The following is an 18,169-nucleotide window of genomic DNA, read 5'->3' as shown; positions in this document are numbered from 1 at the left end:
AGTTAGAGACTTGAGTGACTAATATAATTGTAATGAGCAAGGGCAGATACATATAACCCAGACAGACCTACCAGTATTTTTTTTTAAATCTCAGTAAGTGATGAATAATGGTTAATTTAACTAGTTGTTTTCAATTGCATCTGGATCCAAAGACAACTGACTTTCATTCACCCTGCCCAAAAACCAGGTCGTGAGGACTGCTGCCCTGTAGATGTCTCTCTTTCCAGCCTTGATAGAACTGGGAACAGAGGACAATAATTCAAAGCTGTGACGTCGCCTGGGTGACAATTTGCCTACTTGGAGTGGGGATGAGTTTGGAGCGGGTTCTGTGAAATGCCTTACCATGATGTTGCCTGAATGATAACGCAATCGGCTGAGTGAGGACGTAACAGGCCGCTAAGGTAAGGGGAATGAATGATAGCAAAATAGTTGTCTTTCAATGTTCTCTATTGCAGTAATACTGCCGTTGCACAGGTGAATCGAAAATACTTTCTGAAATAGCTATTCTTCACCATGTTACCAATTTATGGACAATGCTGAATTATTAATTGACATATTCACTAAATGGCAATCCATTTGTGTTTGTTTTTATATACATAGTCGCGTTTCCTAAAACGTTATTGGGGCTAAAGTTTGCCCGCCGTTACTGTAACGGATTTAAAAACTTGACTGCTTAGTATGCCCGCCATACGATCAGACAGAGAGAGAGACGTGACTAAGCCGTGCCGTGCTGTGCGCCCAGGCTATGTGTTGCTCCCCTACAGTTTAACACTATGGCCATATTGAATTATTTCATGTTTAGAGTGTTAGTGACCAGATAAATGTACATGTTGGTGTTTTGGGGTAGGAATTCGTGATTCCATCAGAGCATAGTTAGCACCTGATGCGCTCTGTTGCGGAACTACCCAGGCTGAGTGTCAGCATTATCCATTAAGTGTATATGGGTCAGTGGTCACTGAAGGTCAGAAAATATAACAAATAATCATGGAACTATTTATCGTAGCATTTATCTTTATGATCGTAGGCTATATAGGCTATATTGGTTGAGGAGTGGCCACCCATACAAACATTAAAAAAGCGCTCCAAATATGTGTGATTGTGAATGGTATTTTTCACCTTTCTAAATCTAACATTTGGTTCAAATGTAATCGTGGTTTGATAGTAGTAACTTATTAGATCGATTTATTCAGGAGTGTTCCCGCTGTAGCCCATCTATAATCGTTTACGCAATCCATATGCGCCCATATCAGCGAGTGGCTCAGTTTATAGACATAAAAGTACATGCATCCGTGTGTTACCTGTTGCAGTAATACAGTTAAAGTGCGTGTGTACTAATGCATTTACAGCACATGTGATAGTGTATGGCTCTGTCCACTTGCAGCCATACAGTGCATTCAGAAAGTATTCAGACCCCTTGACTTTGTATCACATTTTGTTACGTTACAGCCTTATTCTACAATGGATTTTTTTTTTAAATCCTCATCAATCTATACACAATAACCCATAATGACAAAGCGAAAACAGGTATTTTGAAAAATTTGCAAATGTATTAAAAATAAAAAACATAAATACCTCGTTTACATATGTATTCAGACCCTTTGCTATGAGAATCGAAATTGAGCTCAGGTGCATCCTGTTTGCATTGATCATCCTTGAGATGTTTCTACAACTTGATTGGAGTCCACCTGAGGTAAATTCGATGGACTGGACATGATTTGGAAAGGCAAACACCTGTCTATATAAGGCCCCACAATTGACAGTGCATGTCAGAGTAAAAACCAAGCCATGAGGTCAAATAAATTGTCCGTAGAGCTCCGAGACAGGATTGTGTCGAAATGTATTAAAAACTGTTTTTGCTTTGCCGTTATGGGGTATTGTGTGTAGATTGATGGGGGGACAATTGAATCCATTTTAGAATGAGTATGTAACGTAACAAAATATGGAAAAAATCAAGGGGTCTGAAAACTTTCCGAATGCACTGTACAGTGCCTGACTAGTATCAAACAGACCTCATGGTGCACTCCTGGATTTAGGGAATCTATAATTCTCCTGTGTTTCCTTCCAGAGTATTTCCTTATAGTGACACATTACCATACAATATCAACATTTCAACTCAGTGCCTGACATTTGGCCAGCCAATGCTAAAATATTATTACTTTTCTTTCCCTCTGCAATTGTTGAACATGCAAGATATTGACTTAAGACATCATTTTTTTTTAAAACATGGCAATCAACCAGACCATTCTTATTCACTATTAATTGTACTGTCATTGCCATGATCTGAGATTTGAATATTTAATGTGCTTTCTTCTGTATCTCCCTTTAGACTTATAGACACACTGAAGGAAAAGCAGGTGGGATAGAACACACCTCATGCGTGGGCTCAGAGAGGGTTCGAGGCTGTACGGATCATCTGACTAAGATGGGTGTTCTCCAGCTCCACAACCCCACCCTCCCCGCCACGCTCCTGCACAGGGCCAATCATATGCGTCTGTCGGGAACGCTGTGTGACGTCATCATCACGGTGGATGGCCAGGAGTTCCCGGCCCACCGCACCGTCCTGGCCTGCACCAGCAAGATGTTTGAGATCTTGTTCCACCGCAGCAGCCTGCGCTACGCCCTCGACTTCCTCTCCCCCAAGACCTTCCAGCAGATCCTGGAGTACGCCTACACGGCCTCCCTGCAGGCCACGGCAGAGGACCTGGATGACCTGCTGTACGCCGCTGAGATCCTGGAGATTGAGTACCTGGAGGAGCAGTGCCTCAAGGTCCTGGAGACCATCCAGTCAGAGGAGAAGCAGGACCACCTGAGTCTGAGTGGGAGGAACCACGGGTCTGGAGAGAGCGAACATGGCAGGGCAAGGAACTGGAGGAACATGCTAATCTCCAAGAAGCATTCCATGCAGGTGGGTGGTATCAACCCCACCGCCCTGCACCACCTGGCACTGTACCACATGACTGACAGGAGTCCCTCTATGCCAGGGGGACTACCTATGGGGCTCCCTGTAGCTAGTCCCACACAAGTTGGAGGGCTTAGTCTGGAGGGCCTGGGTCAGTCTCCACTACAGTACAGCCTCAATGGAGCACAGCACCCCTCCCTGCCTCTGACTAAGAGGATAAAGACAGAGGACAATAACATGCAGGTGGATGAAGTCAATAGCTACGAGGGCCGGTCCTCCAGCGGAGGGGAGGGAGGCTTTGAATCGGACCAGCCCAGAGATGAGGGCCCGGGGACCCCCCAAAGAGGCAGTGTCATCACCTCGGCTAGAGAGCAGCACTCGGGCCAAGAGGAGGGGGGCATAGTGGGGAACAACTCTCCTCTGGACAGTTACCCTGGGCTGGCTGAGAAACACCTGGCCTCCCTCTACTCATCCATGGCCTCCAATCACATAGGGGAGGTGGGGTTGCCTATGCCCATGTCAGTGGCCCCTTCCCTAGCCATGTCCCTGGACCTGAGGGCCTACGGGGGACTGCTGCCCCAGGGCCTGCTCCACAGGGAGATCCTCAGCAGGCTGGGCCAGTTTGCAGCAGGGATGAGGCGGGAGGGCCAGAGTCAGAGTCAGAGCTGTGGGGACTGTGGTCTCCAGCTGCATAACAGAGAGGCCATGGAGCAACACAGGTAGAGTACAGATTACTGCAGACTGCATACTCAACTCACTGTTATATCTCCAGGGTGTCTTTAGGTATTATGGATCTCAAGGTATCATTGAAGGAAGTATTTTGTCAGAGAGCGCCGGCAAGTAAATGTAGTTGAATGTGGAATGCAATTAGATTGTGTCACCCCTTCACCTACAAAGTACTCTATCTGGTCGCTATACACTAGGAGGTCTGTGAGAGACCGAGAGAGGGATTTGGAGTGTGTATGTGTGTGGTGAGTCTGGAGTCTTCATGCTAAATGGTTAAATGTTTTTGTTAGAATGTGCAGGAAGAGATAAATTGTAGTACACAACTTCTAATTTAAAGGTTGGTGATTTTTTTTCTTTTTTGTCTTCATTAACTTTTAACACGTTAACAGACTTCAAAGGAAAGACCTGGGAGCAACGATATTGAATATCTTAATTTGTTTAAAAAATACACCTGCTCTTGTGCCTGAATAGAGGGACTTCATGAGAGGTATGAAATGGGTCTTTGTTAGCCACTTAGCATACATGGTGTGGCATAATGAAGCTGTTTACTAAGTTTCTAAATTTCACAATTCTGTATGATTGTTTTGAATTAGATATGACTCATACTTAAAACTGTCTCTGGGTGCATTTGGTATGCATTCCTTTGCATTAGTGAGGAAGGAGAGTAGCCTGCCTCTATAGGGATCAGCAGGCTTCTTAGCATGGGAAGGCAGAAGCCACTGGTTGACAGTTATACTGCTGCCTCATGACTTGGTGGGTTTAGACTAGGGGTTGGTGGGTTTAGACTAGAGGTCGACTAGAGGTTGGTGGGTTTAGACTAGAGGTTGGTGGGTTTAGACTAGAGGTTGGTGGGTTTAGACTAGAGGTCGACTAGAGGTTGGTGGGTTTAGACAAGAGGTTGGTGGGTTTAGACTAGGGGTTGGTGGGTTTAGACTAGGGGTTGGTGGGTTTAGACTAGGGGTTGGTGGGTTTAGACGAGAGGTTGGTGGGTTTAGACTAGAGGTCGGCTAGAGGTTGGTGGGTTTAGACTAGAGATTGATGGTTTAGACTAGAGATTGGTGGGTTTAGACTAGGGGTTGACTAGAGGTTGGTAGGTTTAGACTAGAGGTTGGTGGGTTTAGACTAGAGATTGGTGGGTTTAGACTAGAGGTTGGTGGGTCTAGACTAGAGGTAGACTAGAGGTTGGTGGGTTTAGACTAGAGGTTGGTGGGTTTAGACTAGAGGTTGGTGGGTTTAGACTAGAGGTTGGTGGGTTTAGACTATAGATTGGTGGGTTTAGACTAGAGGTAGACTAGAGGTTGGTGGGTTTAGACTAGAGGTCGACTAGAGGTTGGTGGGTTTAGACTAGAGGTTGGTTGGGTTTATAACTTGTAGGATTATTGTGAACTCATGAGTCACCTTTCCCATAACTCTGTTGATGACATGTGCTACACCAGCTCAGCTTTAGCTTGTGAGCAGTGCTACTCATGACATTACAACAGCTTCAGACAGGTCCTCAGGTACCATTGCTAAATCAATCAACCGAGCCATCATCAGTGTCAGAGCACCAACTTCTACCCTTTCTCCTCCCACGCAGATGGTTGACATTTCAGGCCTGTGCCACTCCAGTGTTTGAAAGAGCCTGATGACAGAACATCCAGCAGGGTATTAGCTAGCCAATGCTCAGTCATGGAGATAGGCAGAGGTTTGAAGGTTGGAGGAGTCAGTCCTTCTGGTGACTGCTGGTGTTGTAATGAAACTAGTCCATGTCAGGAGACAGGTCACTGAGCATCATCCACTTTAGTCACATTGACATTTGTGGAGAGAACAGGGAGAGAGAAGTTCGTTAGGGCATAGCACACCTTCTCAGAACTTTAACTTAAGCTTTGATTAAGTTAATTATCTAAAGGAGAAAGCTGGGAATCGTATGAGGTGTCTGGTTTATAGTGGATCACTTCCCTAGTTTTCTTTTAAATCCTCTTGTTTTCTATTCTATTTTGATGTAACGGGTGTTCTTGATTTAATTGAAGAGTTTTGTTGACCTAATATTTAGTACTATGTATTAGATCATCTATTATTTGACTGTGGTCTGTTTAGAACTGTCTATAGGACTGCTGTCTGACCATTGTACTGCAGAGGGGGATATGAGGATAACAATGCAGATGATGCCTCGCATGGCTGGACGTGTGTGATATGATATCATGGGGTTTGCTGCAGGCAAAGTGGCAAGTCAGTTTTTTAAATTTTTGTACTAGTTACGAGAGGAGTGTGTGTCTTGATTTCCATGCATACGTGTGTGTCTGTGTTTCTGTCTGTGTCTGTACGTGGGTGTCTGTGTCTGTATGTGTACGTGGGTGTCTGTGTCTATGTGTATGTGGGTGTCTGTGTCTGTATGTGTACATGGGTGTCTGTGTCTATGTGTATGTGGGTGTCTGTGTCTATGTGTACGTGGGTGTCTGTGTCTATGTGTACGTGGGTGTCTGTGTCTATGTGTACGTGGGTGTCTGTGTCTATGTGTATGTGGGTGTCTGTGCTTCTGTCTGTGTCTATGTGTACGTGGGTGTCTGTGTCTATGTGTACGTGGGTGTCTGTGTCTATGTGTACGTGGGTGTCTGTGTCTATGTGTATGTGGGTATCTGTGTCTATGTGTATGTGGGTGCCTGTGCTTCTGTCTGTCTGTATGTGTACGTGGGTGTCTGTGTCTATGTGTATGTGGGTGCCTGTGCTTCTGTCTGTCTGTATGTGTACGTGGGTGTCTGTGTCTATGTGTATGTGGGTGCCTGTGCTTCTGTCTGTCTGTATGTGTACGTGGGTGTCTGTGTCTATGTGTATGTGGGTGCCTGTGCTTCTGTCTGTCTGTATGTGTACGTGGGTGTCTGTGTCTATGTGTATGTGGGTGCCTGTGCTTCTGTCTGTCTGTATGTGTACGTGGGTGTCTGTGTCTATGTGTATGTGGGTGCCTGTGCTTCTGTCTGTCTGTATGTGTACGTGGGTGTAAGCACGTTTATTTGTATTGTGCTTTCTAAAATTATCCCATTCTCCTTTTGTATTTGTACAGTGTGATACTGTGTGACTCACGACTCTTAGAGACCTCTTTACTCTAATGATGCAGCAGTACACAGAGAGGGATACTTTCAGGATGGAATTAAACATTATGTTCTGTACAAGGACAATTATGTTGCTGCCTTTTGAAAACCCTTCAGAAAATGCACAAAAACATTTTTGCTATTGTCTGCTATTTTTGAGACCTCAGTCATTGGCTCAGTCATTGGCTCATCACAGTCCTTTTGTCTCTGTCCCCACAGGAAGCTGCACAGTGGAGGCGAGAAGGGACACGGCTGTGAGTTCTGTGGCAAACGCTTCATAGACAGTGTACGGCTCAGGATGCACATGCTCTCTCACTCAGGTAACACTGTCATATGATGATAATAACAGAGTAAATTCCATTCAGAATACCCCTGATAGAGCTGTACTGTTTTCACATGTACCTCTTCATTATATCACACATATATACATCTTAAAGGATCCATAGGAAAGAGGATTCCCCTTATTGTCTGTCTCCTATCTGTCTCCTGTCTGAGACTGTCTCTGCATGTGTCAGATCTTCAGTGTCTCTGTCTTCTCTTTTGTCTTCTCCCTGTGAATATGTGTGTGTGTGTGTTTTCGGAGAGTCTGTCTGGCTCCTCGCCAGCGCTGTCCCTCTGAGTGATGACATCATCAGCTGCCGGCAGGCCTGGGTGTTCTGCCAGTGCTCCGAAGCGTGTGTGATGGCTCGCTCGCAGATGTGTGTCCAGGAACACACTGTACCCAAACGCCGACTTAATCAGACCTGACTGCTCTCCCAGCCACTTTATCCAAAATAGAGCAGGAGAAGGGGAGGAGAGTAGGCGGAGAGAGGGCTTAAAAATGAAACAAAAATATAAACAGAAACCCCACTCTGCTGATGTAAGGAAGAATAGAAACAATGCTGCATACCCTGGCTTTCCTCTCTTCTGATCTGTCTTTCCCCTCCTCTGATCCCTGTAAAAGTGATAGGAGATGACAGATGGCTGACAGATGACAGGTTCCCTTTCTCCAAACTGTGTTCATAAACTACCTGATCTCTCACAGTAGACACATTTTAATCCATGTTTGGAACTCTATGATCTGAATGATAGTTGCATCAGGTCACGACATACAGTAAGTATTCTGCTAGTTGGCAAACGGCTACTCTCCTTTACTCATCCTGTCTGCATCGGTATGACCTGGTGAGACATACTGGCTATAGTGTGTGTAATATAGGCCTGTTACACATCATTTAGAAACTTTGATCTTTCATTACAAATAGATTTCTGAAACCTTCTTTCATCTAATTTGTATTCATGAACAAAATATATAGCCTCTGTATTGTACAAAAATAAAGAGTTTGATCTTATTTCATTGTCATTGTGTGTTGCCGTATAGCCCATAGCAGCCTTTAGACCCTCTGTTGGTTGCTAAGGAGCCAGTGCGCCATAGCTCTAATGGGCTGATTTGGTATTCAGCTCGATGCTGGCTCGTATTTTGGTATGCCAGACAAAGTGTTTTGATGGAGGACTATTGCAGCCGCGTCTGGAGACAGTTTGATGGTTTATGGATGAGAGCACACTCCATGCCTTTGACAGCACAAGACAATGCACTATATTCTCTTCCTCCCTAATCACGCGCAATCTCCCAATATAACACACTGGACACACTGTCACAGAACATAACACACTGGACACACTGTCACAGAACACAACACACACACACACACAACATATAATGTACTGTCCTTAAAATGCTTCTCTCAGCCAAGACAGCACTGCAGTACATCATCTACCTACATCTAGGAAAAGGCTACATAGTGTGCTGAAATGTTTTGTTTCCAAGATAAATGTCAAATATCTGAAATGAGGTGAAATCTGCGGATGAGGTGATTGTAGCTAGCTACAGCACTGGGACTAGTGCAGCTGTACAAGGGAGGTGGGGAGAGTTGAAAGAGGACTACATTTAGGCTGTAGCGCTCCCAGTTTCCAAAGCTTGTGGGCGTTTTAATTAGTCATTTTAACTTCATTTAAAGCCAGCTGAGCAGAAAATAGATCAGTAAAAGAGCCCTGGGCCAGTATGGATCTGAAACCGATTTACATTTCACCACTAGCCAGCCCACATCCAAACAGCTGGGAGAGTGTGTGTGTGTGTGTGTGTGTGTGTGTGTGTGTGTGTGTGTGTGTGTGTGTGTGTGTGTGTGTGTGTGTGTGTGTGTGTGTGTGTGTGTGTGTGTGTGTGTGTGTACAGAATCACCACTTGTCAGAGCAACTGGCATCTCCTATAGCTGAGTGGTGTCAGTGCCCTTGTCTTCCCTGATCTCTTCATAGGAAAAGACAAGGGCATTCCAAAGGTGAGCAGGGTGCTGTGTTTTACTGAGGGAGATGGCTAGGGAGTGTTTTTGATAAAGGCATGTGCCGCAGGCTCAGATTGTCTGCTGTGCACAGAACACCCAGTCCTTCTGTGTCAACTCAGGCAGACAGGCTGTGCACTGTTCAGAGCCTGATAACAGGGTAAATACAACTCTTCAGCTCAGCTCCTCACTGTGAAATAGAGAGGCCATGGAACACTGTCTGGTGTCATTGTTTGGCCAGAGTTGGTTTTTTTCCAGTGGGTTCTGGTCTTTTTTACTCTGTGTGACTCATAATGTAACTGTAAACAACCAAAGTGTATACAGAAGATGATGGTTACTTAGTGACCTTTAAATAGAGCATTGCATTGGCTCAAGGTTTGAAATGGGTTTTAATCCAACAGCTTTCTCACCTTTTAAAAATTTGGTTTGATTCGGAAGTAAAAGTGGAGCTTTTATAGCCATCTGAGATTCAGATGCTCATTGGTTGCCATAACCATGAATCCCATCCATCAAATTCAGTTGCACCCTCTACAGCATGATCATAATTATTTTGTACAAATTGCTGATTGTTTTCTCATACTGTATACATGAATGTTTACATCTCACAAAAGAATGTACACCATATGTTGAGTGTTTGATGATGACACATGACTGAGATGTCCCCCTGCAGCTGGAGCTGAGGCCCTGGTGTGTGATCAGTGTGGAGCTACATTCTCTGCTGAAGACGCTCTGGAGGCCCACAGACAGACACACACAGGTACTGTACGACAGACACACAGACACACGCACACAGGTACTGTCTGACAGACACAGACACACACAGACAAACATTGCTCACGGTTGAAAACGTACAGGTACCCAATGACTCACAAACACTCATTCACTACCCTTAAACAAGCAGGCTACAATTGACAAGACACCGTTTGAGGTCTGCATATGTAATGTATTCTGTCTGTCTTGCTGCTTATTCAAAAAAGGTGTTTAATAAATATATGACTATGGGGATTAACATCCTTGTTATTGTGCTGGCAGGGTTAAACTGTCCCTGTCATGTTGCTCCATAATTTATCAGCGGCTAGCGAGGACAGGAAGGCCCTCTCAGATATCACCAACTAATATCTCCTGGTGTCCCGTGTGGGTGCATGCCTATTTACCACGGTGCTGGCAAGCCTGACACGCCAGGCAAGCCTAGGCCACACTGCAAGTACATGACAGTGTCATAGATATGCCATGCATCTAGGCTATGTGCGTGATGAGCCCAGAGGGTTGTTACTCTATGGCTCTGACTCACGTCAACAACTTGGATCAACACATTTTGTTTGGGAATGATCTCATGGTGATAGATTATATTTATCCTCTCTAGCTCAGAAGATAATGGACATCAGTTCCTGGGAACTATTCTGAAACCCAATTGTTTTAATTAGCGAGACACTCCTCTAATCAGGTGACTGGGTATCTCCTACCGAAGTTACACAAATGAGGTTGAAAGAAAAACTGCCTATGTTTGTCTTCCTTCCAAATATTCAGACCCTCTCCCAGTGCCTGAATCCCAGTCATTACAGTATCTAAATTAAACTTTACCTTTAGTCATCTTAGACAAACCCTACAGTCGATCCACAATGAGTGTCAGAATCCACACCTTTTCTGCTACTGTCAGAGAAAGCTGATAACCCGCTCTGAAGCATTGGCATGTAACTGTAACTCCAGGTGCCACACACAATATGAATAGTTAATGCCTGTGGGCATGGAGGGGTGTTAACGATGCCTAAAGTTTCTACCTACTCTCCTTCAGGTTGTAAGCATCCAGGGGTCAGTTATCGGCTTGGCAGCGTATCTAGTGCAGGGTACAGGATGGCATTACACACTCATTTTGTCATGATCTCAACTTGGTCTAGTGTGATAAATGACCCTCTTACTGCCACTTTGTATACTTCGTGCTCTGACCAGAATGGTATGATTTTTTTGGAGCTGTTTGGTGGTTTTAGGGAATTCAGCTACTGTACACATTCTCTTTTAGATTATGCATTAACTGTATGTTCTTATACTTTCAACACAAGCGAAAAAGTGTGACAGGTCTTCTGCACTCAAAAAGATATCACATAAAGCTTATTTCTTTAAAACAATATATATTCTTACTGCATCAGGATAGCATAAACAGACGTTTCTGCTTATTTGCCTTCTTCAGTGTGTAACTTAAACACTGAAGAAGGATTCACTGGTTTAACGCACCAATCAAACTTGAAGTGCGCCATGATCCTCTTTTGATTATACTTTCAACACATCCTAGGTTTATAACCTTTGAGATCACTGGCTGAATGAATCTTGTTACCATGGCTTTGTATATCCCCATGTCCAAGCTGTATCACATCCGGCCGTGATTGGGAGTCCCATAGGGACAACCCAGCGTCATCTGGGTTAGGCCGGGGCAGGCCGTCATTGTAAATAAGAATTTGTTCTTAACTTGCCTAGTTAAATAAAATAAAATAAAAAATACATGTGACAGTATGCCAGGAAGCCAAACAGACATTATCACAGGTCAGACCTTAGCAGCCATAGCCCTTTAGTTTACTGATCTATTCTCCTCAAGAAGGAAAACACCCCTACCTGACAAAGACCTGGTTGCCTCTCATATCAATCACGCTATAAGGACTGCACTGCAGAGCCTAGCTTATTTCCAGTGAGTGAGAGTGTGTTTTGGCAATGTGAATGTCAGAGGTGAGTGGCTGTGGGTTGGCATTAAGGGGCTGGTTTAGGGGGGAGTTCCTGAGGGCATTGGTTGGAAGGGTTGGTGGCATTGGATGCCAGGACTCCCAGGAAAACAACATCATGTGGTGCTGTTTACTCCATCTCCGCCACAGCCCTCTCTGTCACAGTTGCCGTCTGCTTTGCCTCTGACCTACTTGTGAGTGCCCAAAATAAAATAATGGAACTGTCTCAAACTCTCAAGCAACAATGACCTTATTTCATTAGACCATGTTAGCTAGGTTCTCTGTGGTATCATCTTGTTTGAACAGTTTTGGAAAATGTAAGCAAATCATAGAGCGTAGTAATGGACTGGACATGGTGCAGAACATAGTGGCTAACCATTCTGCCACCTTGCCTGCAGGAGAAGGCCCTAAGAGTGCTGTCTTTGTGTGCTCTTACAAACAGCTGCCCTTATCCTACACATAAACACTTCCTGTACTGAATGTCCACAGTACACATAACCCCTATTATACAGAGAACACATCCTACTCCATCACACTTTCTTGTACATTCAATACTGCCTAAGTGCATAGCATAGCCACTTCTCAATGAAATAGACCTCATCTAATTGCGCAATAATTATTGTGCAAGCTGCATTCACAATAATGAATATGCAATCGGTTGAAATGTATACCACCATTCCACTTATAAATAGCTAATCATTGGTACAGATCTTCAAGTACTGAGTCATACTGTACTCTACTTACACCCCAGTCTATTTTGCTGGCCTCTTGCTACAAAGTACACACTGCCTAGTGCTAGTCCAGTCATTCAGGCCCTGTAGGCTTCTACTCTGTCCTCATGTACTTCATAGTGAATGCTGTTGGCAAAATATGCTAAACATCCAGATTGGAGACAGCAGGTGACCTCAATGAAACGGGCCATGTAAGATGGAAGGGTGGTTAAACACCAGCAACATATCTCTTGTTGCATTAATTATTGAGCTGGTTGTTCTTCACTCTGGTAGATTAGCGGTCTGCTGATCAGTGGCTGGCCTACCTGGGATCATCTGAGGTTCTGTATGGTTACTGTCTGTCTCTAGACTTCAGATCATAACATATAGTCTACAGGGACGCAGTCTGAACCCAGTGTGCAAAATTGGTTGAAAGACATATTTCCTATGTCTTTTCACGGTCTTTTCAATGTCTTTTCAACCAAAAATACGTATTTTCAAAATCTTTTACTCGTAGGGAAGGCATTGGGTCATATACGGTCTGGTGCTCATTGCTCAATGTAATGTACATAGTGTATATGTGTAACTGGGTCACAGGGGCAGCTAGTGAGTGAACATGCTGAGGTGAGCCAAATTAGGAGTTTTACTCATAGCGCCTTGATGTTGAGCCAATCAGTTATACCTCCTTTCAGCGAATCTGACTTAACCCAATAAGCTCTTTAAAGAGTGTGACATAGTACTTTCAACGATCTTAAGAAAATTAGTTTAAACTCTTTAGCTTCATAGATCAGTATTTCCCAGAGCCACTGTGTAGGTTGAGCAAAACAGCTCTTTAACTATTCATACCTTCTTTTGTATACTGGTTTAAAGGAGCAGTCCATGGTTGCTTTGTAGTGTAGTTATGGTGAGACCTGCACAGAAACGTGCTGTTAACACAGACCAATGAGATTAGATGGAGATCTGTGGTGAACTAAACCTAAAGAGAGTTAACATTACAGAGATCTGTATAAACATTATGCAATCCCTTGTTCAATTTTCAGTGGGGTTACTGTGAGATTCACAGCGTGGGGAAACTTTTGTTAGTCTTTAGAAAAGGAACAGGCTTTGCTTATTTGTGAATGGAGGGATTAGTTTGAACACTTCACCCCAAGGAGGGCCATGATCCAATCTGGTTGCCTAGAGACATGTTTTTGTCTGTTGAGCCACTTCCTCTGTGTTCCCTGCCTTAGTTGGACTATTGACAGGCTGTTATGTAAATGCTCCCATGTCATGTTCTGATCTGATGTCTGATCTGATAAACGGTTGACGTTTAATTAAACTATCAGGCTGAACTTCCTGGCTAGAATATTGTTATGAAATGTCTTGTTTCTTGGCACCTCTTTTAATTGGAACATAGGAATTCTGGAATGATTTTAGTTCTGTATACACTGTCTGTCTAAAGTGTACTGAGAGAAACTATACTGAAGTTAAATAATCTTTCTCTGTGGAATGTCTACAAGGCCCCTCCCCTGTGTGACTCAATAGATGCACAATGCTCAGTCAGCCATCCAGCCTTTGAGGAATACCATTGATTACATGGTATTTACCACATTGAGGACCTAGGGTCAAGAGGTCAGAAGACCAAATCCCATTCCCTTTGTCTGGTTAAGGGTGAGAAAGCAGGGGGCAGTGGGAGCAGTGGCATGCCTACTGGAGATTGTGTTTTCTCACAGAAAGGCTGCTCTGCACTAAGGAGCAAAGCCTACTGGAAAAAAGGTGCTGTGAAAGCAAGTGTTTAGGTGTGAAAGTTAACAGAGTGCACTGGTGCAGGTAGTCATCAAACTAATGAATGTCAGCATAGAAACATACTGTATGTGCTGCACCTCTGACTCTGTCACTTTTATCTACTGCTTTTATTTGAGGAACTATTTGTATTAGTGCTTCTGTTATTTTCTTTCAATTAAGTTGAGTTGTTTCTGGTAACTACTCTATTACTCAAGGAGTTGTCACTGTGGAGGTGGGACTGAGATCATTGTTAAGCGAGAACTTTTGTTTTGACAGTTTCACATTATTTTCATGGCAGTGGGATGAGAGGGTATTGACTGAGCATCTGAGTGTCTAGAAGCAGGACATGACAAGTAGAACAAGAATGAATCCATACTGTTTAATGGTTTAGTGCTCAAAATAGGCAGAATGCAGACATGTGGGAATGGTCATTAAATGGTCATTTCAAGAATGAATGAATGAGAAGAGCTGAGGAATGATCCTGAGTGAGAACATTTTCTGAGGAAAATCATACAGAACTGAAGTAACTCATGGTGCTGTATCATTTGAGGTCCTATCCAGCATGTTGGAGGCTTGAGGGAGTAGAAGAGTAGAGAGCACGCCCCCTGCTGACGCATGGAGATTGAACGGCTTGACACATTTCTCTTAGATGATTCTCCATTTAGTACCACCGGTCAAGCAGCACAGAATGAATTCTGCAGTTCCTAAAGGTCTTTTTTACTTTTCAGGGTACACGTTCATTTAGCCCAGATTGTTGGTGCATTCCAGCCAAGAGGTAGCTCTGTTTCTTTAGAAAAAAATCTGAAACTAAAGAAAGTAGATAGTCAGCTGGACAGTGAGACATAACAGAGAAGCTTTCCTGTCTAGTCGGGGTTGGGGGCGGTACAGGGAAGATCTTTTGTCCATCGGTAAAACATTGTGGTCTGTGGGTGAGAAAAGCCCTGATCATTAGGCTACTACACAAAGCCTGGAAGTGTAGGAGTTGCATGAAGAGCCTATGACTAATGGATCTGGCCATTGAGGGTCCGAACCACATTGTGTTTCTATTGTGAAGATAGATGGCCACTGGAATAAAGCTAGTTAACAGGTGCAGTGCATTCCAGTAGGCCCTCTTTCTGCTGCATTGTGTGGAGTGGAGAACATCTCTCATCTTCTCTCTTCTTTGTTATTGAGTAGAATTAATGCTAAATTCTCCTAGTGCCGTTTAGGGCAAACCACAGCAAGCTCATAGCCTACTTTAATTCCATCAAGTCCCATGATCAATATCTAATAACGAGAGAGAAAAGAAAAATAACACAGATGCATGTAATCTTAGAAATATTCTGAATATTAGTGACACATTTTATCCTATAAATGAGGCCTAATGTAAGCTAGGACTTTCACGTTGTGTATTCCCAGTCATTTGTGAAGAGGACCACGTGTAATGTGAGGCACTGACTGACTCACTCAGAGTAGGTTATGTAATGGTTCAATAAGTGAAATGTATCTGGGAGTAATCATGACTAAAATAAAATAAAGATTTGGGAGACATTTTTGGCAAGTGGATTGCAGGAAAATGGTAAACAATAGAGAGGTACTATGATTTATTGCTGAAATTGTTGGAATTATTGACTATAAATATCCTTGTCTGTTAACTTGATTGAACTCCAAACACTGTCTGACAATCTCCTGTATTAGTGTGAGTGTGCTGTATCTCTTTCCTGTACTAATTCCAATTTAATTGCCAGTTGCCTCAAGGCACTTCAATAACAGTAACAAATGATTTGATTTAGTGGACCTCATCAGACTGCATTTTAAATGCAACTCAGCAACGCCACTTGAATTCCAATGAAACGCTGGCATAGCCTCCTGTTTACTAATGATCCACCGCTGGAGATGTCTGATTGAATCCCAGTCGTGAGCGATGGGACCTGCGTTGTAAATGATCCTCAACCCGAGCAGACAGAAATACCGACCTCATAACCTAACATTAACCACCTCTCTGCAAGACTCATACATTATTATCAGTGGAATTGATTACCCGATGAACTGATAATTCAGTCCTACGTCACATTTGGATTTTCATGAAAGGGATAAGCAAAGGGGTCATTGAATAGTGTTAAGAACAAGTAAGAACCCTGTATAATGTGTGTGAGTGTATTTAATGGTGGTTCTTCACAGATCCTGTGTGAGTAAAACTAGCCTGTGTTTCCCTATCTGTATTCCACTCCACTCTCAGTGCAACAGGAGAGCAGCCCCAAAGTGATGCCAGGTCACACACAGGATTAAAAGGATTGTGTTTTTCCTGCAGTCCTGCCTTTAATGGCTTGATATCACTACTTAACATTCAGCACATAGCTCATAGTGGAGGCATCGTTCAGGGTGGAGCTTCTATCAGCCTCTCTGTAAACAGACACAGAGGACTTCAGAGGCTGCTTGAACACAGGCTTGATGGGGATTGAGGAGAATAATTCCGCTTTTAACATCCTATAAGGAGAAGGCATTGATTATGTGATTGACAGTTCCAACATCCTGTGTATTGTGTTAAAAAAAAGATCTCGGAAAGACCATGACTTCCAAGTCAACGTCAATCAGAAAAGTGTATAAAGTCAAACTGAATGTATTTCACGCCTGTCAAGGGGGTTAGTTTAGGAAGAAACACTTTGCTCTTTGAAAGAAGTGTTCTCCTCAGAACACTCAGGCTCAGAGTTGAGTGATCCAGTTTCCCCACTGAGTGTATGTTTGGTCCTGAAATAACTGTCTGTGTCTCTGTGTGGTCTCCAGGGACAGACATGGCAGTGTTCTGTCTGCTGTGTGCCAAGCGGTTCCAGACCCAGAAGGCTCTGCAGCAGCACATGGAGGTCCATGCAGGGATGCACAGCTACGTCTGCAGCCACTGTGACCACACCTTCCCCAGCCACACCACCCTCAAACGCCACCTGCGCTCACACACAGGTAAGGACTGCATCTAAGTCCTATGTCATCTTCGTCATCATCACCACCACCACTGTTTTCATCATCTTCACTGTTTTCATCATCATCATCATCACTGTCATATCCGTCAACATCATCGCCTACACTAACACACAATCCAAAGCTGCAATGAGATCATAAACCTCAAGCCTTTAATCTTTAAATAACTTGAACTACTACTTCTCTCTTGGCAGTAGACTGAAGTAGCATGAGACCAGAGTTGTTTAATTTCAGTCTACAATCAGTTTCACTTAATTTATCATGTTTATGTTCACTTAAGGTTAATAAACTCCGCTATGATTCACTTTCCTGATGACAGCAATGCTTCGTTATGGCCAGTGTTATGTTTGAGGCTATTTTATCCAGTTTATGTGTTAATGTTCTTAGACACAGCCTTCTAGGCCCCTGCCATTAATGCCTGTCAGTTCTACTGCAGTTCTCCCCAAATGACAGAGCAAACCAAAATAAATATCTACAGAACAGCAAATGTCTGTGTTTTTCTCAGAGAGAGACTACCAAAGATAATTATTCCAAAGCTATACAGCAAATGCTCTGAAAAACAACAGAAACCTGGAAACACCATCCAACCTGGAATTGAGTGAGTAATGTTTGGTCTGAAGCCATATTTCATTTCCAAAAGCCAAGGAGATGATACATTACATTATTTTATGAGGACTCTGAATGCCAAGTTAAGGCTACCAAGCTTGATACAACTTCAATTAGCACTGACGTGTCAAGTGAGAGGTATCAAAGCCCTTTAGCCCAACAATGGCAGGAGAGTCGCGCAGTCTACTCCAACCAAATGGAGAGGCCTTAGAAGCTGCCTCCCGCTGTTCAGAGGTAATTAAAATATAGTACCCTGTTTATGTAAAGAATGATAAGACACGAAAAGAGCACAAAATGAAGCTCCTTATGAAAAATCAAGAGACACTTTTAGCTGACTATTATAAAAATGGGAACATCAGCAACCTCATTTTCCACACAGACCATCCCCTGGCATGACTTAGTGCTATATTAGCACACTACCCCTCTG

At 43.5% G+C, this 18,169-nt stretch overlaps 1 protein-coding gene across 2 annotated transcripts in view; it reads left to right on the top strand.

Moving 5' to 3' along the window:
- The first annotated feature begins 256 nt into the window (after positions 1-256).
- Positions 257-18,169, top strand: part of LOC139382340 (zinc finger and BTB domain-containing protein 16-A-like) — a 28,848-nt gene continuing 10,935 nt past the window's right edge. The window contains exons 1-5 of one of the 2 annotated variants that reach the window (XR_011628630.1): positions 257-401; positions 2,327-3,618; positions 6,910-7,010; positions 9,673-9,759; positions 16,948-17,118. Coding sequence is in view for 1 of the 2 variants with exons in the window: in XM_071126307.1 (XP_070982408.1) it covers positions 2,423-3,618; positions 6,910-7,010; positions 9,673-9,759; positions 16,948-17,118 (1,555 nt within the window). In the remaining variant the exon portion in view is untranslated. The remainder of the gene's footprint in view (positions 402-2,326; positions 3,619-6,909; positions 7,011-9,672; positions 9,760-16,947; positions 17,119-18,169) is intronic. The other variant, XM_071126307.1, reaches the window with a different exon arrangement.

Source organism: Oncorhynchus clarkii, chromosome 24, assembly GCF_045791955.1.
Source record: "Oncorhynchus clarkii lewisi isolate Uvic-CL-2024 chromosome 24, UVic_Ocla_1.0, whole genome shotgun sequence".
NCBI classification, from domain to species: Eukaryota; Metazoa; Chordata; class Actinopteri; order Salmoniformes; family Salmonidae; genus Oncorhynchus; species Oncorhynchus clarkii.
This window is presented reverse-complemented; position numbering and strand designations above follow the sequence as displayed.